A 22,001-nucleotide genomic window follows, 5' to 3' on the forward strand; every position below is an offset into this window, starting at 1 on the left:
CTTCCCGACCCTTATCAGTCTGGCTTCAGGGCTGATCTGGTCATTCCACAGAGATGACCCTATCCTCCATTACTGAGGCTCAGACTCAATCAGCCAGAGCTTCCTCCCACTCCTCAGTCTTGATTCTTCTAGACTTCTCTGCAGCCTTTGACACAGTGGACCACACTCTCCTTCTTTCCACCCTGCCTACTTTGGGGATCACTGACACCGCTCTTCTTTGGGTTGAATCCTACCTCTCTGGACACTCTTTCAGGGTGTCCTGAAACGGTGGGTTGTCTAGACCCCACAGCCTGTCTACGGGCATCCCGCAAGGCTCTGTACGTGGTCCCCTCCTCTTCTCTTTCTACATGCAATCTCCCGGGTGTATCCTCTCCTCCCACGGTTTTTCGTATCATTTCTACTCCGACGACACACAATACTTCCTTTCGTTTCCACCGTCTGACACACAGGTTTCTGCACATATATCAGCTTGCCTGAAAGACATTTCACTGCTGAACCTGGCTAAAACTGAGATGCTTTTCTTCCCATCAAAGTCCTTCCCATTTCAAGAACTCTCCCTCAGCCTAGACTCTACAAGCCTGGCCACCAATAGCAATGTCAAAAGCCTTGGTGTAATGCTTGATAGCCAACTATCCTTCTCCTCTCAGGTGGCAGCAGTGAGTCAGGCGTACAGATTCTTCTTGTGCAACATCCAAAGGATCCGCCCCTATCTTACTACATGTTCTACACAGCTCCTAGTTCAGGCCCTGGTCCTCTCACGCCTGGACTACTGTAACTCCCTCCTTGCTTGCCTTCCTGCCTGTGCAATCAAACCTCTACAACTAATCCAGAATGCAGCTGCATGACTTGTCTACAATCTCCCTAAAGCTAGTCAAGTTACTCCTCTCCTCACCCCACATCACTGGCTTCCTGTCATTGCTCACATCAAGTTCAAAACTTTAGTGCTGGCATACAGGACAGTGAATGGAACAACCCCTCTGCAGGGCAACTGCCTATCCCGACCCTACGGGGTCGCTCTTTTCAGACATGATCCCTGTGTGTATTGGTCCCTCCAGTGGTGGAATGAACTCCCCACGGAGGTTAGGACAGCAGATTTACTGGCCATCTTCCAGCGAAGACTGAAGACCCACCTCGAGCGGTTGAAGTCCTTTGTTTCGATAGATGGCTGATGTTTATTAAACGAATTAAAAAAAAATGTGCATATGCACAGACATACAAACACACATGAGCACATATACATACATTGCTTCAGATGGAGCTCCAGTACTGTACTCTCTCTCACACACAAAGTGTGAAAGAAAGAATGTGTGTGCTTATACTTGAACAAAAACTTGTGGATTTGCAGCAGTCCCCCACGCCTGACGACCTTGCTCGTGGTAAGACGGTGTTTTCTGTTCAGTTTGCCACACAATTTGAAATAACCAAATAAAATCAAAAACATTTCTTGCAGGAGAGGATTGTTTTCACACATGGAATGGAGTCAGGGTGGGGTCATAATGTTACAAAGGTGCTGCACATGTCAGTTGAGGTTACAGCCGGGGCAGGTTTGCCAATTCTGCCGACCGTAAAACAAGAACAATGTGTTACAAATGTGAGAAATACTTCTGTAAAGTCCATGCTTGCAGACTTGCACACTGTCATACATGTGCTAAATAGAGAAATACACAGCCATGTGCTTGGTGCTCATGCTTCCCAAAATAAGACAAAGAAAGTTATCATGTTTGCCAAAAAGTTCAAGAAGGTTATTGCTTTATTTCCTTTCAATAAAACCCAAGGGAGGCGAAGAAGAAACACGGTTTGACGTGTGCTTTGACTGGCACAAAAGGAGTCCTATTTAAAACTCACGCTCGGTTAAGAGACGACTGGCAGCGTCTTTTCCAGCTGCGCGTGGGTCTTGCGTGAATGGATAACACGCGATGTCAGAGTGCCGCAAATGTTTTAGACGCTTTAAGTGTGAAAATCTGCACGAAAATCAGTGTGAGGGGGTTCTGTCTCCCCGCAAAGTGGCTAGGTTTAAGGCATGTCGCACTAAAATATATCAGAAGTCCGTAACTCGAAGGGGTGTGATACGAGCGGAAAGGCTTTCCGTCAGTATTCCGTGCTATTTTCACATGTAGAACAGCTGCAGGGTTGATTTTTTTGGCCGTTTTGCACGAAGAGAAAACACAAGCGGACAGAGGTGTCGGGAGCACCGAATCGCTGCTGGAGGGTTGAGTCTACATGGTTCTCATGTGATGTCTAACACCAACCCCCTGCCTGACGAGCAGCACTGAATTAGACTGTGCTACAGACTGCGCGTGTGTTAGACGAGAGAAGCGAACGAAAGGAAAATGGCTGAAGTCGCACCAGCTCCCGCCTTGGCCGCCGCCGCCCCCGCGCCGGCCAAGGCTCCCAAAAAGAAAGCAGCAAGCAAGCCCCAGAAATCGAGCCCTAGCGTTGGAGAATCGATCGTCAAGGCCGTGTCCGCCTCCAAGGAGAGGAGCGGAGTGTCTCTCGCCGCTCTGAAGAAAGCTCTGGCGGCCGGCGGCTACGATGTGGAGAAGAACAACTCCCGCGTCAAGCTGGCACTCAAGAGCCTGGTGACCAAGGGGACCCTGTTGCAGACCAAAGGAACCGGCGCCTCTGGCTCTTTCAAGCTCAACAAAAAGCAAGCCGAGGCTGCGAAAAAGAAGCCTGCAAAGAAAGCGGCTCCTAAAGCGAAGAAGCCGGCCGCCAAGAAGCCCGCCGCCGCCAAGAAGTCACCGAGGAAGGCGAAAAAGCCCGCAACACCCAAGAAGGCCACGAAGCCGGCAGCAGCCAAGAAGCCGACCAAGACTCCAAAGAAAGCCAAGGCAGCCAAGCCCAAGGTGGCCAAACCCAAGACCGCCAAAGCAAAGAAAGCGGCTCCCAAGAAGAAGTGAACATTTGGAAGTTTCATTTCTCGCACAGCAATGGCTCTTTTAAGAGCCACCTAAGCGCTCCCCGAAAGTGCAAACGCGTTCCGTGAAACACTCTTGCTTGTATGCAACTGCGACTTGTGCTGTATAGCCAGCTCGATTTCTGTGACTACATGTGCAGCGCCCTTAAAGACACAATCTTTCACTACATTTGCAGATGTCGAATAGAAATGAATTCGGTCTTGTACACATCGTCTTCGTGCGCCTCTCCATTCGTGCTAACTTGCCACACGCTCACGCTCTACTTAGCGTTTCAGTAGCAGCAGTTAGTCAATCAATGCAATTTCCCTGATTTTCGCCATCGTGTGAACAGCTGACGTTGTGTGTGTGTGTACCGTGACTGTGACAGTCCTTGGTTTATTCAGAATCAAAGGGGAGTGCCAACTGAATATGAAGGACACTGAAATCAGGGAAATAAGACTGACATACCACATTTATTTGTGATTCTTAGTTATGTTCTGAGAAAACCAACAGGTTAGATGTGCAATAATTAATAATAAACAGGTAAAAGCAACTAGTATGGAACACACACCTGAAACAGTTCTCTTGTCATGAGGACAAAACACCTCGAAGGACCCGGTAAGTACCAAGCACCCAGGAGAATAGTCATCCTCCTCTGTGCCTTCAGTCAACCCACTTTGTGAAACACCCCCTAATATATAGCATCCATTATCCACTGCCTGATCAGAAAGCCCTGGAATCAACAGTCTCATGCACACAAATTGAGAGAGGTGAAACTGAAAGAGTTTAATGATGGTAAGGTGTGAATTCATTGGTAAACCTGAGGCCCCAAACGAAAATACACATTCATACAATGAGTAAAAACAAAAAGGCGTTGTAAAGTAGAAACGGTTCGACGTAGAAAATGGTTCATTTTAAAGTCTTCAACTGTTGATCAGGTAGGAATTTCCTTACAATCTTATATATACATTTAGTTTCCTGCTGATAGCTTTCCTGTTGATAGTCTCATTTCGTGGTGGATACAAACATTCTTTGCCATTGCACATTTTTGGTTCTTTCCTTTGTTCTGTTTTCTGCAGCATGAAAAAGTGATTAATCTAATAAACAGTTAAATACTGTTGCCCACAAAGGGGACTTAAGTCCTTGGGCAAATGACAACAGTACAACAAGCTTCTGACAGACAAATTCAATATCAAAGGCAGGGTCCACGAGACAGCCTCAAGGATTTTGCTTTTCACATTGGGGCACTCTGTCTACAATGGCTGCAAGTATTGAGGAAAATGAGATTTAAAGTTTTCAAAAATAAATAAATAATTTTGAAAAAAAACCCAAAACATCCAGGTAAATGTGTTAGAATTTACCGTGCTAAGCAGGTTTCCTATAATAATATTTATTCATAATATCATAATATTATTCATAAGCCTAGCCGAGCCTAGCTTATAGCCATACGCTACGCATTCATTGGACAAGGCTTTGATAGGATTTCATCCAATCACATCGGAGCAAGCTTTCTGCGCGGGTGCTCAATTTTAACAATGTTACCGATGGAGAATTGATCGTCTCACTAAAATGTATCCGTACAACAGCCTCCACACTGAACGTATAGTGTTGGTTTTCAAAGAGCGTTCGTCACTTGTGAACCTATAGCCGACAACAAAGTAGAAAGTTACCCTCGCGTATAGAATATGCATATTAGTTTTTAATTTTTTAACGGTCTGTATTGCTCCTCTGTACAGCTTATTTCCTAGTGTTTGTGCATTACTTGTGGTGTCCAGTAATAAATGAATTTCCCATCAATAGAGCACTGCTACTAAATGACATGCAGGGTCAATTCAGCATTGCCCCAGTAATTGCCCTAGTTCTATAAGGGCACTCACAGCTTAGCCAGAACGTGTCGAACATTCCAGAAGTCATGCATGAGTGCGTTATTCCCACATTTTTATACGGAGTGTGCAGGCTGACCTGCTGCTGTGTGCTTGAGGGTATGACGTTGTCGAAATCAATGAGTGAGTGAACACTGGACTGTGGAGATGCGTGCGGCGCTTGTGTAGCGGATGTCGTTGCAAAACTGTCGTGATTATACACACGGTGGGATCAGCTTCAGTCGATATTTTACTGAGCACTTCGTCTTAACGCAGCCCGCTCTCCGAGTGCCAAAGCTACTGAGGCCAGCTAATGTGGTCCCGTTTTAATTGTATCTAGCTTTAGCCTAGGTACTTTTATAACGACTCAAGCGGAACTCCCACCACTAGGTAAAATGGTTTCTGCCTCTTACCCGAAAGAATGGGTGGCTCTGAAAAGAGCCTTTCGGTTGGACTTGTCGCCACGCCACTTTACTTTGAGCTAGTGTACTTGGTGACAGCCTTGGTGCCTTCAGACACGGCGTGTTTGGCCAGCTCTCCAGGCAACAGCAGGCGCACGGCAGTCTGGATCTCTCTGGAGGTGACGGTGGAGCGCTTGTTGTAGTGAGCCAAACGAGACGACTCACCGGCGATGCGCTCGAAGATATCGTTCACGAACGAGTTCATGATGCCCATTGCCTTTGAAGAGATACCCGTATCAGGGTGCACTTGTTTCAACACCTTGTACACGTAGATAGCATAACTCTCCTTCCTGGACTTTCTACGCTTTTTGCCGCCCTTACCGGCCGTCTTAGTGACGGCTTTCTTCGATCCCTTTTTGGGAGCAGACTTGGCTGGTTCAGGCATTATCACACACACACGAATAAAAGCTCTTAATCTCCGTACTTGGTCTATATATAGGGTGTATGCAAATTTACCCACGATCTCTGCCCAGCCTTTTATCGCAGGATCTCATTGGCAGATTCTTCCGAATCCGATGACATTCACATTCGATTGGCTGACTTCCTTCGGCGGGAATACCACACGCCAAAACGTTAGCCATCCATCGAAACAAAGGATTTCTACCGCGCGATTCCCACTTTGTCTCTTTTTTTCTTTTGTATTATTTCTTAATCTTTATTTTTTGCAAAACAATTTACAGTATGTAGGTACCATTAGTCAAGAAATACATTCAAGACACATATGAAACGCATATGAAAAACCAAAAATCTGCACAACGTACATTAATCATACGTCAACATGCTGGATAATATATAAACATCTCTCTCTCTCACACACACACACACACACCAGACTATGATATTCAACAGGCGCTTAAAACTCAACTTTTTCTCTGCCACAAATAGTCTTCTATCTAGTTGTGACAGTAAATATCCAGCTGTATAAATGGATAACATTGTAAAGAACTGTAACCTATGTAAGTCGCTTTGGATAAAAGCGTCTGCTAAATGAATAAATGTACATGTAAATGTATACAGTTACAATGAAAGCATGAAAACTGGGGTGTGTTCCAGAAAGCCGGTTTGAAAATCGTAAATTTAAACTCGAATTCGGACTTGAGTTAGCAAAATGCCACACGTGCTGAATTTTTGGTTCCAGAACAGATGATTCCAATTCCGGAAACTAAGTTCATTCAATCTCGGATAGGCTGAGTCTGAATTGTGCGCGTTCGCGGCGAACTTTAAAAGCCATCATCAATCGAACACTGAAGATGTGATAAATGATGGATTCTGACAGAGAGAAACCACGTGCAACGTTTTTCACGGCAGCAGAGCAAGAAGTAATAATGACAGCGTACCAAGACTACCGGCAAATATTCATAAAGAGAAGCAATACGGTGACAGCAGCAAAGGAAAGGGAGATGGCGTGACAAAAAAATTGGCGACGGAGTTAATGCGTAAGATTATCAAGTTGTGTAAAGTGGTTATGTTGCATTCAATATTTAAAGTAACTTTTGAGAATTTGAATGTAATTTTGCCTGCATTGTACACTATAATACTGAATGCATTTTATGTTTTTGAACCAGATGTAACCCCAGTGGTGTGAAATGCACTTGGCAGCAGGTAAAGGTCAAGTACAAAAACATGATTCAATCAGGTAATATTTCATTTGCTTTATTGCTAATTTGTTTCCTCAATTGTAAATGTAGGCCTAGGCATTACAGTTGAGTTTCACTTTGTAGCCAACAGGAAGAAGGTGGAGGCCCGTAAAACGGGTGGAGGGTCCCCCACCACCCCGTCTGAAGAGCTGGCAGTCTGCCAGAATGCAGAAAGGCCATTTATGGATGGCATTAGCTCATCGGAGCCAACTACTCCCCAGGACACAAGAGCCTATATAAATGGTAGGTTTATCATATTTGAATAAAGGCTGATCACTGATTAACACTTACATGTAACCACCTTAATTTCCAGTGACTGAAGGTGTCCTCAATCTTCTGGACATTCCACCATCAGTAAGTGGCTCATTCTCAACAGATTTTGCCTGATGCATAGGTTTCAAGTAGCCTATATTTAAAACATTTTATGTTCTAGGATGAAGATAATGAGACTCTCTCAGCATTTACAGAGAGGCCTGTGGAGGTATACCTTAAATTCTGAGAGGGGTAACTTCTAATTTGGTGACAGATTAGAATCTTGCCATGTCATTGTCCTGTCAGACCACAGCTGGCTGTTCCCCTTCCCCTGTGGAGGAATCCCCATCCAACTCCAGAGAACATCTTCGACATATGAAAAGCCATTCTTACTGTGCTATCAACCATGTGTCTAACTGAAATCATAAAATAAGAACACTATAACCTCCTCTAACAAAATGTCGTCTCTCTTCCCAGATGGCAGTAAAAGATCTATATAAAGTCCATCTGGAGAAGCAGATTAAAAAATGTGACCTCCAGATGGACCACATACAGCTTCAAATAAAAAATTTAAAAAAAAACTTGAAATTGAATTACTGGAGCACAAGTTAAAGGTGGGTTTATAAAATGATTTTATTTTTCCATTGGTGTGCATGGTGTTAATAAATTAAAGCTTGGTCTTTCATTTTCATTTGCAGGACATAAAGAGTATTCATTGAGCATGCACAAAAAAATAAATGAATTTTTAAACAAAACTGCAAACAAAAAATGCTATGCTTCCAACTTTGTGGCAACAGTTTGGGGAAGGCCCTTTTCTATTCCAACATGACTGTGCCCCAGTGCACAAAGCAAGGACTATAAAGACATGGTTTGATGAGTTCGGTGTGGAAAAACTTGACTGGCCCGCACAGAGCCCTGATGGGTGAAATGTACCAAATTATGGGAGTGTACAGGGAACTCAGGAGAGTGTGACTGCTTCAGAGACCTTACAGAATCAGCCACAGCCTTGCTGTAGGCCAAAACGTAATGTAAGACCACTGGACAGGTTAAATTTGTAACAGAAGACTGTAAATGAAAAAAGGGGTTACAGATTTCTGGGGAGGAGTGTTATATGAGGTTATGCACGTGATGTCACAGTAGGCGAAGTCACTGCGAGTTACACCCACTGAGTGGCAGCGTTAGCCTTCAGCTTGAATGCCGCGAAAACACAAAAAAGACATCTAAACTGGGAAAGAGCTGTTGTGCGATTGACTGTACAAATAGATTCAACATGAAATCGGAGCTATCTTTTTACAGACTTCCGAAAGCTGAAGAAAAGAGAAGCAAATGGATAGCTCCAATTCGCAGAAACAACTGGAATCCAGGCACCGATACGTGTAGTTTACAGTTTTCCAAATAAAAGTTGTAATAAAATAAAAAATATTTGTACAAACCTGACCACATACAACCAGAATATCCATTGGTGTCCTCGTCACTTTAAATTCGCCAACAAATCCTGCCTTGAAGTACAACCAAGCTTTTGCGGACATTCTAAAACGCTTAGGGTGAAACAGCTTAACGTGGCTTAATGTTCCAAAACAGCGATCAGTGATTACCAAATTTCTCTCGGACATCTCTTGTCACAAAAAAGCAAAAACCAAAACCCAGGAAATATGGTATTTAGGCCGACGTTACATTAAGCGCTGTCCTTTTGCTTGTTTGTTAGTTATCGCTGGAAAATTAAGCTACGAAGCGTTTCCTTATAATGGGCGTGAATGGAGAGTTTTGCTTTTTTATAGGAGATTGTGTTTATGACATACGAGATGGCAGACAAATTTGGTGATCACTGATCGCTGTTTTGGGACATCAAACCACGTTAAGCCTTTTCCTTATAATGGGAATCAATGGAGAGGGAAACGCTTAACGTGAGATAACGACCATACTATTCGGTTTTGATTTTTTTGACAGGAGGAAATGTTTCTGACAAGAGATGTCCGAGAGAAATTTGGTGATCACTGGTCACAATTTTGGTAAATTAAGCCATGTTAAGCGTTTTAGAATGTCTCGGCTTTTGTAGGCTATGCCTTCAGGCTTTGCTTTGTGTACTTCCCCGGCGTCGAAATGAGGTAGGCTACATATAAATGTCAGGAGACCCGTTTCCTGGCCACGTGTCAATGTCCATGAACCGCTGGTTCTTTGGTAAGTTGTAAGGATCACTGTCGAGTCCACCTGCCTTTAATATAAGCAGATAATCGTTTGTTTTACTCCCGCTTTCGCAGTTTCCCCTAATAAAGACAGCTATGTAGCAGGACGTTTTGCCACCCAGCCCGACTGAGGGGGCGTATTCCGGCGGTCAAGTGACGTCAGTGCATTACCTCTTATTGAGGTTACACTGTTAAGGCAGTGTTGTGCCTTTGTATTGGAGGTCAGCTTGACTGATATTTGATTCTTAAAATTGACGTCATGTGATGTAAACGCACCTGATTGGTTGCTGGAAGTTGTGCGTATAACCGCCGTTCAGAGCGGCCGACAGCCAGGGAAGTCGGTGCCACTTAGTGGTATGCAAAACGATTCTTTTTAGTGATTCGGTTCCTTTTGTTCAGTTCAATAAAATGATTCGAATCTTTGACTCACTGATTTGTTCATTTCCAAATCTAGTCGGGCGGAATACACGAATCTGTAAATAGTTTTATTGCATTTTAAAAGTTACTCTACATTGTTCCAAACATCATGTCCATTATTAGCCTGCTCTGCAGCAAACCAGCACGTGTGAAACCAAATGTCAATGAAATTAATGATTAATGATTAAATTGTTAATTAAACTGTAATATTCATTACAGGAAACTGCACCATGCTATTCAAATCATCAGCCACAAAGTATACTTCGTCTTTAGGAAGGTAATAGAACCCCACATTTTAACGTGTAGAGCTTAAGTACATGTTGTTTGCTAAAACTAAAAAAAATGCACTGAGGACTCGTTTTACAAGTTTTGATCAAACCGAGGCCGAACATTTTAATATAGGCCTACTTGTAGTCACCGCTCAATTCACAATGTGACAGTGAGGGCATGTCACTGCCCCCGCTATCTGTCACACATACGGTAGTTCATTAAACGCACCGAACAAACACATGGGGTGTCCCACACACACACAACCTAACATAACTGTGTAACAAAGTAACATAGCCTACATATCAAAGTCTTAAAGGAAGAACGTTAATCATAAAGAAAATCTAACAACAAAAACAAAAAGAATCATGGGAACACACACTTCCTTAGCAGCAGTGGCTAACTATCAACCGCTACAATATGTAATGTAGACTAGGCATCATAATTAAAATAATACATGAAACCACTGTAGTTTACTGAACTGTACTACTGTACTACTGTACTGTACTACTACGCTACTACTGAACTGTTTTACTGAACATTAAATACATCGTAGCCTACGTAAAATTGCAGTTGTGATAAACAAGAACTGCGATACATTGTGCGCACCTAAAATATGCTACTGCTAAAAATATAAATATAAAATAATATTGCAAGTAGATGAGCAAAATAATATTTAATATTGTTTTTAATTCCTATAATAATGTCACAGAAGCGCTCTGATTCCTTTTGCATCGTCACAGTCAACGGCGGATGTAGCCCAAGCCTGCTATACTGAGAACTAGCGATTCTGGCAACACAAAGTCACCAGGTCTTCATAGTCAGTGAATCTTTGAAGTCCAAACGAACTGATGAACTGAGGAACTTGTCAGCATAGTCACCAGTTCCTTTGAGTCCGAACGAACAGGTGAACTGAGGACTCAAAGGAACTGGTGAACTGAGGAACTTGTCAGCATAGTCACCAGTTCCTTTGAGTCCGAACAAACTGGTGAACTGAGCAAGGGCATTACTGTGTCTTCAATATTGGGGGGGGCAGGGACAGAGACTGTTCACTAGCATTGTACCTCATACGACGCACTTCTGATTTGCTCTGTCTGAGCAGCAGGCCTCTGTAATACCCAACATGAGTACATACCATACACAGGGTTGGGAGGGTTACTTTTAATATGTATTCCACAACAGATTACAGGATACTTGCCCTAAAATGTAATTTGTAACGTATTAAGTTAGATTACTCAAGGTAAGTAATGTAATCTAAATACTTTGGATTACTTTCTGAACACTGTGTTTTTAATTTTTAAAAGAATGTAAGTAAAAGTGTGAATGTGGCATATTGGTTGGGCGATTCTCACGAACTATGTCCAAGTGATGTCAAAATCTCTATAGCTAAACTTGAGTGTTTTTTTTTACTGCAATCCATAAAATACAGTCTATATTTTTTAATTATGATAACATTACACATGGGACTAAGGTTCTGAATGGTTGTTTTTAAATGTTCACTTTGAGCTTTGTTGTGGCTAACATTTTGGCACCCTCAATTCTATACCTACTAGTTAGCTGAATAGCTAATCCGGTGCAGCCAAACTATGTAAGATAGCTAGCTAGCGATCAATATTATCTTAAATAATGAAAGCTTGTGGACCGCAGTGCGAAAACAAGCAGCGGCTGACATCACGTGTCTCGGAGGAGGGCACGTGCTTGTCCATGCTCTCCCGGATTGACAGTGGGGGTTGTGCAATGGGACCGAACAACAATGACGAATTGGACATTCCAAAAATTCAGGGAATTGGCCATTGGGGAGAAAATGGAAAAATGAAAAAAAAAAAAAAAAACATTAAATGAAAAAAATAAGTGAAGTTAAATGAAAAAAAATCCAATGTAATCCCTTCAGTAATCTAAATATTTTTTAAATGTAACTGTAATTTGGTTACCATCAATTTAAATGGTAACTGTAACGGAATACAGTTACTCATATTTTGTATTTTAAATACGTAATGCCATTACATGTATTCCATTACTCCCCAACACTGACCATACATTAGAAAAGAGGAAAATACCTCAGCAGATCAACCTATCTTACGTAGCACAAGATCAAGTTGACTACATAATGTATATAGATTAGGCCTATCTCTTTAATGATTTATTCAGCTTATGTTGCTTCAGTTTATCTTACCTGTGCCTCATCACTGTCACTACTCCAGTCTGTGTCTGCTTTTTCCGTTTCGATTTGCTCTGTCTGAGCAGCAAACCTCTGTAATAACCAATATGAATACCGTAAATTAGAAAAACGTAAAATACTTTAGCATATCACCTCCTCCTACTTATATTATTTATTCAGCTTATGCCGCTTACTCAGCCTTTGCCACTTTAATTAACTTTAATTAACACCATTATCATGCTACTAGCGCTGCATTGTCCTGGGCTCCTCTGCCTCCTACATTTGCCAGAAACGTTGCTGCCTCCTGGGCTAAGCTCCCTTGTGCTGTTGGTAGGCACGGGGCTACATGTCTCTGACTGGACTGCACTGTTGCTGCTTTTAAAACATTTCACTGGCTGCTGCTCTCTACAGAATAATGTTAGTATGATCTTTGTTTTAATTTATGCTCATGTCCCACCCATCCCACCTATAAATAACGCCTGCGGAACTGAGGACTCACAGTTCCTTTGAGTCCGAACGAACAGGTGAACTGAGGACTTACATACTCTTTTTCCACCAATGCGAACTACATGCTAGTTCTGGGCTTGTACCAGTGCCAGTTCGGAGTTGCTTCAACTTGCAAACCTTCTAAGAACGGGCTTGCTTTTCCACGGGTAGAGAGCTACCATAGAGCCACATCATTACATCACTGTATATGTAGCGGAGCTGAAGTGATTAGCTCGTGTGAGTCCTGCGTAAAGCCTTAGGTAGCGGGTAGCAGGTAGCCGAGTGGTTGCAGCGGCTACGTCACTCCCCCTGAGACCTGGTTAAGTAGCGTTGTCGCCGACAGGCTAACGGCAATTTGCCTTTAGCTCAACTGGCAACGACGCTGGCTTTAAGGGGTTGGCAGCGAGCAGTAAGAACCTCGGTTCGAAACTCGCTCGCTCGCCGACCCACGTAACATCACATTAAAAACACAACGCAAGAGACCACCCGTTACATATACGTCTCCGCTTTCCCTAGTGCCAAGCTAGCAGTGGTGGCTGGTGAGCTGGAAACAGGGGAAGCCCGAACACGACCTTTAAATCTATCATTACTTTCAACCTGCTCCCAGGTATCCTCCTTGATTAACAATAAAACAAATAATTCACAGAATAGTCGACACCAATCGCGAGAATAGAGTAAATATGCTCGCAAAACAGTGCAGATTGTCTGTAGTTTGTGTGCTTGCGAAAACTACAACGTGAGATTAACAAGGATTTATCGATTTAAATTACGTTAAATGCTCATGATATCACAGATTTTATGAGGTCTGTGTTCTAAACGTTATTGTTCATTGCACTCAGCCTAACGTAAAAGTTTATTCTCAGTAATTTAAATCGATTTAGCTAGCCTAAATTTAGCTCCCCGTTCTGTAATTTGAATTTTGTAACACAAGAAAGCTATATTGTGACACATTTAAGAGAAAGCTTTGGGATTCCTTGCCACTTAATTATTCAAATTGCCTTCCTTGTTAAACAATCTCATGGCATCTCATTCGTAATAGCACACAAATTTCAAACAATCTGCGGTGCTTCGCGAACATTGTGAGGGAACAAACAACAACAATAGAAACAAGAGAACGGTGCTTTAAAAACTACACTTTATACAAGTTTAGCTTTTTGTGAAGCCAAATGTTAAGGTGAGGTGAGTCAATGGCAATGTTAGAAAGTAGCATGCTAACGTTAGCTACTGTTACCCAAGCAAGCATAGCTACTAATTTCTCACATCAATGATACGAACGTCGAACGTAACACTGATGTGAGAAATTAGTAGCTATGCTTACTTGACTAATGTTAGCTGACCAACAGCTAGCTAGCTAGCCAACATCGATATGAGAAATTAGTAGCTCGCTACACAGCTAAGAAATAGGCTACATAGCTGGCTGGCAACAAGGCAAAACGTTTGAAAAATAAAAGTTTGTTTTTTTCTGCTTCTTCTTCTTTTTAGGCAGACTAGACGCTACACTAGCTCTGTTTTTTTTTTTTTAATGGCGGTCACAAAGTTTTAGTTGGTCACGATCATCCCGCCTCCAGCGGTGGCGGTTCTTTGTTCTAGACCAGCAAAGAGTTGGTGCTGCTCTCGAACCAGCTTTCCTGGCCGAGAGCCGGTTCTTTGGCTGTCGAACTGGTTGAAGATTAGGCACCGGTTCCGAACCGGCCCTCGAAATGTATTGGTGGAAGAGGGGCAACAGTTCCTTTGAGTCCGAAAGAACTGGTGAACTGAGGAGCTTGTCAACACTTCTATCAGGTCAGTAGATGGAATTTCGAGTCTTCGTAGTCACCGGATATTTTGCATTGTCCCACATCGTCAGTTGTGCCGAGATGTGCCAGTGGGAGGTGCTTCGAGAGTTTTAGCATTTCAGCCATTGGCTAGTTGTTGTCATGAACGTACTGCTGATACAGTTTTGTGATAGGCTGCTTCGTGGACAGACCGCATATCTCCACTGGAGGGAGAGTTATAGCTGCTATGCCAGCTAATCAGCGCGCATGAGGAAGGAACGAATTTTTTAGACTAGGGATTCGGTACACTCAGTTCACGTCAAAGATTCGTTCAAAAGGATTCATTCGTTCACGAACTGCACATCACTAGTGCCACTGAAATGCCATACTTGCTTGTTAATGTGCTTAAATAAATGAGAACTTTATTTTGCGGGTTTTCTTATTTTGTTTTAATGAGAATACACTACAACAGCCATTGCTGCTGCTGGGTATTCGTACAAACAGTGATGCCAGGCCACTCACGTGGTAACTTGGACAGCTGGTCAGCGAAGTAGCAATAAATTCAACTCCTTGATTCGTGGCTCAGTACTCGCTGGGTTAAAACTTCGACGGCGAGTAAAGGGCAGTTTCGCACTTTTAAAAAGACATGAGTGGGTGGCTCTTAAAAGAGCCTTTGGGTTATTGGGTCAGTGTCGGACGCTGCGAGAGTTACTTGGCTTTCTCGGCCTTCTTGGGCAGCAGCACAGCCTGGATGTTAGGCAGAACGCCGCCCTTAGCGATAGTGACGCCGCCCAGGAGCTTGTTCAGCTCCTCGTCGTTACGCACTGCAAGCTGCAGGTGACGGGGAATGATAGGGGTCTTCTTGTTGTCCCGAGCAGGAATACCAGCCAGCTCAAGGATCTCAGCCGTAAGGTACTCGAGCACGGCGGAAAGAAGGTGGTAGCCATGAGACGATGAAAAAACGACCCTATGATGAAGTTAGTTGGGCCATCCTTCATCACCTACTCACCCCATTTTGCCTGCCTTTCCTGGTGTCGGAAATTTTATGGAGAAGTAAACTCGCTTACGCAAGCTTATTTTCTACTTCAAATATTCCATACAGTTTGCAATAATATCATGTGCATTTGTCCATTCACCATCATGTGTTTTACCGTTAATTCCATTGACCGAGTTGTTAATTAATTCGCGAGGAAAATGGCTTGCAGTAAAAAGCGGAGCGGAGTTTTGATAGAATTCTAAACGGTGCTATGTAAATGCGACGGTGGTATTGTTTATTTAGTTGTGTGAATTGTATTTGAAGAAGTATTATGGTTGTGCTTGTGTGCAGAAACGAGTTAAAATACGTTAAGGGTGTGCGCCGTGTAATTGTTAGTTTAAATTTTACCGTCAGTCCGCATCTCTGATCTCCTGGGGAAAGGCACGCGCATAGGGCGCGAGGCGGCTGTTTAGTGCTTTATAAAGCGCACTGGAGCGCTGATAGTCATGGCTAAGGGAAGATTTAGAGTTAATACAGTTTTGTGTATTACTTTATTATGACGGACTGGCTTGCTTATATTTTAAATTCTGTTGTTACTCCGGTTACATTTTCATCATAATTATGTACTGTTTCAGTTTGTTTATTTGTTTATTTGAATAATTGATTATTGTTTTGTTCCCTCTTTTTCTGTGCCCTTTGGTTTAGGCTGTGGGGAGGAGGTAGCCACTACCTGTGTATAAAAAGGGAGGGTAGTTTCATTTCAGGGGGGTCTCTCACAGGGGCTAGGTTTGGCTCAGGTGACTGTGAGAGGATGAAAAGTGTTAGTCTGGTCATCTTGCGATGCCAGTACTTGGGTTGAGTTTGCCTTAGTTTGTTTTTTTTTTTGTTTGTTTGTTTTTCATCGCATCTGTTAATAGATTTTGGCACTTTTTTTTGGAAATATCTTTAGTGGCTGGATTACTGCCCCCCTACGACCGCAACACCACATTACCTTTTGACAGACCCCATGGTCACAGACAACAAAGTGAGGTGCAGACCAATGAGAGCCCCGTATAAGCTCATGCAATCAGCCTTTCACTGCTACGCCTTATAAACATGTGCTGTGCGTTTCGCTGCTACCTTTCCATGCAGAAAAGTGTCCCGTCGGGATGGCTAGAACCAAACAGACTGCCCGTAAATCTACCGGTGGCAAGGACCCACAGAAGCAGCTGGCCACCAAGGCTGCGCGTAAGAGCACACCTGCAACGGGCGGTGTGAAGAAGCCTCACCGCTACAGGCCTGGCACAGTGACTCTGAGAGAAATCTGCTGTTACCAGAAGTCCACTGAGCTTCTGATTCGCAAACTGCCTTTCCAGAGGCTGGTGAGAGAAATTGCCCAGGACTTCAAGACCAACTTGCGTTTCCAGAGCTCTGCTGTCATGGCTCTGCAGAAAGCCAGTGAGGCCTATCTGGTTGGCCTGTTTGAGGACACCAACCTGTGCGCCATCCACACCAAGAGGGTGACCATCATGCCCAAGGACATTCAACTGGCCCGCCGCATCTGAGGCGAGCGCACTTAAAATGCGTGACTACACTGTCTAAACCCAGTATCTATCCAACTGCTCTTTTAAGAGCCACTTCAGTGTGTCTCAGAAGTGCATATCTCTCAATATTGTCAAATTCTCTGTGTGTATTCAGGCGACATGTAGTTGTGTGCAGGTCCTGTGTTTCAAGCTTTCTCCAAATCACAAAATATTTCCACCCGGTCTGTAGACGTGCTGTGAGCGGAGTGTAATGTGAACATTTGAGTCCAGTATTTTTTTTTTTGTCCCATAACTTTATTTACAACAAAGAGGTATAATAACAATTGTCATACAAAACAGTAAACAGTAAAGAGCAACTTTGTACAAGCCAGAGGAGTCCAAAGTCCATTCATTGTGAATCCTTTTAGAGTTCAAATAAAATGTACTTCCTTTAAAATATTAAAAGTCTTTTGTAGCTTTTTTGTTCTTCACATGTTCAATTAAAGTGCCTACTTTTTGAGTTCAACAGCAAACCGATTAAAGCAGGGTTTGGAGCTTGACCATTTTGATTTGTGGATGTGGAATTCGCCAAGAATGATCAGAAGCTGAATTATATAGTTGATATTACTATCCAACCCACTGAGCACAAAATATAACATTACATCAAATACATTAATCTGTACATTAGTACCCATTTTTCTATTTATAAAGTTTTGTATATCTGTCCAAAATAAAATTGAATGATCACAGTGAAAAGACATGAAGTATTGTTTCTCTGTCTGAACTGCAACAAACACAGGTATAGTCTATATTTAGCTTAAATCTTTCCAACACTTCTTTAACAGGGTAAATTCAATGTAAAATCTTGAAGGATACTTCTTTCACTTTATTATTAATGCAATATTTATTTAGAATACAACAAGCCTTTTTCCACTGTGAATCACCCATGATAGAAAACTAAAAGAATTTTGCTGCAGGAGGTGTAATACAGACCAAAGCATTTCTGGTGTGTCTGTTACTGCACAGTTTATTCTAAATATCAATATCTCCAATAAAAATGTGCTTAGATTTTACTTCCTGTGAAATCACAATTATTTAAAAACTGAAGTGAATCTGTGGGAACTGCATCAAAGATAATAGCATATTCTTTAGGTGTGACTGGTACCTTAAATTTTGAAGAAATTCTGAATATGACAGTAATACACCATTTTTCTTTACCAATTCAACTAACAAAATTCCGTTGTCAAGGCACGAGTGATAAAACAGTGATTTATTTTTGTATAAAATATCCCTATTATTCCACATAAAGTATCTGTGAGGACTGATATTGTGTTAATATACTAATGCCAAAGCTAAAAGAGCTTGCCTATGAAAGTTAGCTAATCTGATTGGGATTCTGTCAACAGAAAAATTGCATTTTAACAAAAAATCAATGCCACCAGTATAATTAAATAAATATGCGAGACAAGCATTCCAGATACTGTTGGGATTCTTTAAAAAATCCATAATGCACTTAATCTTAAAAGTATTATTCAAGATATTGAAAGCGAAGACCTCAAGACCACCTTGTTCTCTACTACCACTGCTCCAGATATAATCATATAGCATCTTATCCAACTCCTTGGTAACATTTGTTGGGATACTGAGCCACAATGAGACATAGACTGATCTTCCTTCCTTCCTTCCTTCTCTTTTGGAAAACAGGACCCTATATGGAAATATCTCTCATTAACCATGAATTCAATTTTATTTTGTTTTTTCAATAATAGGGTCAAAATTTAATTTACATTGTTTTTTTTATTTTATTCTTACAAATAACAATGCTTAGGTATGTCACCTTGTCTTTAATTGGAATTCCATAACAATCTGACAGATTGTCATAATTGTCAGATTGTTATGGAATTGGAAATTGGAAATAAAACAGATTTATCCAAGTTCACCTTTAAACCTGAAACATTAGTAAACTCATTCATACAAGCCACTGCTTTTGAAACCTGACTTTTTTTTTTTTTTTTTTTTTTAGAAAAATTGCAGTATCATCTGCTAACTGACAAATGTGAAATCCTTCCCCACTGCATTTATTCCAAGGGTGATTTTTTTTTTTTTTTTACATGAGTAGCCATTATTTGGGTAACTAACAAAAACAAAAATGGAGATACTGGACAGCCTTGTCTAATACCACAATAAATGTTAAATCTTTCTGAGGTACCATACATTAACTTCACAGAGCTGGAACAGCCATTATATAGTGTCTGAACTGTATTTTGAAAGTATTTTCCAAAACCAAAAAAAGAAATGGCTTTAAAAATAAACTCATGTTCAATCGTGTCAAAAGCCTTATAAAAGTCAATAAAGAAAATAAAACTTTCATCAGGTATTAGACTATTATAATCCATCATATCCAGTATTAAATGAATATTATTACTAATATGTCTCTTCTGCATAAAACCAGATTGCTCTTCATCTATTAATTGATTTAACCCTTGTTCTTTTAGCAAAAATTAAAGCAAATAATTTACTATTGTTGTTAAGTAGACTAATAGGTCTCCAATTTTCTATGTGTAGTCTATTATTGTTTCGTTTGGGAATTAATGTAATTACCCCCTGTTTTAATGTAGTAGGAAGCTCACCCTTTTGAACAGATTCTCTAAACATGGCTTGTAAGAAAGGGGCAAGTTTTGAGGTAAAAGTTTTATAGAATTCCCCTGTCAGACCATCATTACCTGGGGATTTGTTTTCTTAAGACATTTAATACACTCAACAATTTCAGGTAAAGATATCTCCTCTTCACAAAAATCTCTGAATTCATCCTTTATTTTGTTTGTATTCAGCGAAATATTGTCTAAGAAGACTCAATATAAGAAGTTGCAGGGGCTGAAGATTATGACTTTTGATAAAATTGAGCTACATGTTGAGAAATTATTTTAGGTTAGTTATTGTGCCATTAGCCATCAATTTATTTATTGTTGCAAATTCAGCATTTCTCTTTTCTAACACAAAAAATATTCTGTAATTTTCTTACCTTGTTCAATCCATTTACATCTTGATCTAATAAAGGCACCCCTAGTTTTCTCCTCATAAATATTGTCTAACTGGTTCTGTAGCAAATTCATATACCAGTACCTCTTGACTAGTTAAATTTCCACAATTTTTCATTTGCAGATCTAAAATTGCTTTAATGATTTTAATTTATTTATCTCTTTTAAGTTTGCTAATAATTTGCTTTTTTTAAATAGCAACCCTTTGGATTTCATATTTCATTAATTCCCAAAAGTACCCGTAAGTACCTACCAAGTACCTACCAATCAGGCTTGATTCCAAAACTTACCCATAATATTGTTTTTTTCCAATCTAAAGTCTTCATTTTCCAACAAAGAATTGTTAAGTTTTCAATAGCCTGTACCAGAGCCGACCCTGACCAATTTGGTGCCCTAGGCAAGATTTTAGCTGGTGTCCCTTGCATTGAGGCAAATTCCACCACCAGGGTTAATTGTGGTTTTAAACTATTCTTTATGGTCAGAACATGACAAACACTTGAATAAACAAACAGCAGAATATTTCACAAATCTGAGGTAGAACATTCAAAACAATTGTAATGATAAGATCTTTTTTCAACATCAAAATATGCATGAGTAAAATTAAGTAAAATCCCTTTTCAGTCCTTTTCTTCAACAAAATATTTTAATGGAAAATGAAGTGCTGCAGTGTGATATAGCACACATGTAAGATGGCTCAGACTGCAAAGTTTAAAAGTGTTTTAAAGGATAATGTCAATAAATAAAACAATATATTGACAAAGAAATCTTAATTCTGGTCAGCATGCCAAACCCTTTGTACAGATGGTTTGAAACATTTTGTAAGTATTTTAGCTTACAGTGTAAACAAAATAAATAGACAAAAGAAAAAGCTCAACTGTGGTCAGTATCTTCTGTACAAGTTTTAAACAAGCAAAGCCATTACCCTGCAAGTGTGACTGCCCTGTGACAGCTGATAAGCTTCTTGAATCCCTCATTTTCGACAGTGCTAATGGGAAGCATGTCTTTTGCAATGCAATATGCAATTGCATTTGTGATGTCTTCGTGTCTTTTGGTTTTTTTGTCGTAAGGCATGGTGCTGGAAAATGCTGATACGATCATTTGTTGCTGGGTAGTCGCACTCGGTATTGGTCTGGTGCTTGTCGAGGGTCCACTAGCAACACTCGTTTCGGACTGCGTTTTCTAACTGGTGATAATGTTTCAAATGATGAAACAGTTTTGTGGTGATGCCTGTCTTTGATGGCATGTCTTCGGCACAGTTTGCAGCGCATGCTGCTCTGTTTTTGTCGGATTGTAAATAGCTAAAATATCTCCAAACTACTAAAGTTGAGTGACCTTTCTTGTCAATGATGTCTTCGTCCTTCAAGCTGGTCATGGGCAGTGCTTTTTCTTTGGTGTCGCTCATTTCATTTATTTTGCTTATTCCACTCCATCTACAAGGTCAGCCGCTGTGTCTGTAAACAATACCACTTGCTGGCCTGAATTTATACCTCTCACCGTGTAACCTGACTGTGCAATGCATAGCTCTATTCCTGCGACATGATTGGCAGTTTGTGATTCATTTCTGTGCATGTTATGTAAGCATGGAAATTAATTATATTGAACATTTACTGAACATTTGTTATACTTCTATCGAGTAAAATTATGTCGCGATAATTATTGTTATTGTTTTATCGTCCAGCCCTACTTACATTACTTACCTACTTACTTATTAGTTACAAAAGGGGATGGAAAAGGAAAAGCATTTTAATTGACTATTACAAGCAGGGCTAACGTTGGCTAACTAGACTAAGATGTCAATAAAAATGTATGCCTGGTTTCTTGAGACAGACAGTGAATGGTTCCTGCAGCACACTCGCCGGGGTGCCGGGGTGATGCTGCGGGCAGCCCGGAAAATAGGCTATGTAGTTACGTTGTTGTGGGCTTTTTTGTAATATTTCGAAATAATAGTATTAAAATAGTATTAGTAAAAAATAGTAAAAGTTAAAATTTTTGAATTTTTTTTTCTTCCCTCATTTGGGGCGCTCCTATGGATAGACAGCGCCCCTCTCTAGCATTATATTTACCACCTATGCCACGGGCTGGCTCTGGCCTGTACCATATTTCTGTGTATA

General features: G+C 41.1%; 3 protein-coding genes across 3 annotated transcripts; 2 read left to right on the forward strand and 1 right to left on the reverse strand.

The window, feature by feature from the left end:
• The first annotated feature begins 2,330 nt into the window (after positions 1 to 2,330).
• Positions 2,331 to 2,900, forward strand: LOC118792544 (histone H1-like). Its single transcript, XM_036550423.1, has one exon. It carries the CDS (start codon positions 2,331 to 2,333, stop codon positions 2,898 to 2,900), a length of 570 nt encoding a protein of 189 aa, XP_036406316.1.
• A 2,330-nt stretch (positions 2,901 to 5,230) lies between these two features.
• Positions 5,231 to 5,605, reverse strand: LOC118791859 (histone H2B-like). Its single transcript, XM_036549342.1, has one exon. It carries the CDS (start codon positions 5,603 to 5,605, stop codon positions 5,231 to 5,233), a length of 375 nt encoding a protein of 124 aa, XP_036405235.1.
• Positions 5,606 to 16,498: 10,893 nt separating this feature from the next.
• Positions 16,499 to 16,894, forward strand: LOC118791860 (histone H3.2-like). The gene has a single exon (XM_036549343.1). The coding sequence runs from the start codon at positions 16,499 to 16,501 to the stop codon at positions 16,892 to 16,894; it is 396 nt and encodes a 131-aa protein (XP_036405236.1).
• Positions 16,895 to 22,001: the final 5,107 nt, after the last annotated feature.

Source organism: Megalops cyprinoides, chromosome 17 (genome assembly GCF_013368585.1).
Source record: "Megalops cyprinoides isolate fMegCyp1 chromosome 17, fMegCyp1.pri, whole genome shotgun sequence".
NCBI lineage: Eukaryota > Metazoa > Chordata > Actinopteri > Elopiformes > Megalopidae > Megalops > Megalops cyprinoides.

Bases quoted from the DNA above. Each gene is read 5' to 3' on its own strand.
- LOC118792544 (XM_036550423.1), top strand. From the start codon at position 2,331: ATGGCTGAAGTCGCACCAGCTCCCGCCTTGGCCGCCGCCGCCCCCGCG.
- LOC118791859 (XM_036549342.1), bottom strand. From the start codon at position 5,605: ATGCCTGAACCAGCCAAGTCTGCTCCCAAAAAGGGATCGAAGAAAGCC.
- LOC118791860 (XM_036549343.1), top strand. From the start codon at position 16,499: ATGGCTAGAACCAAACAGACTGCCCGTAAATCTACCGGTGGCAAGGAC.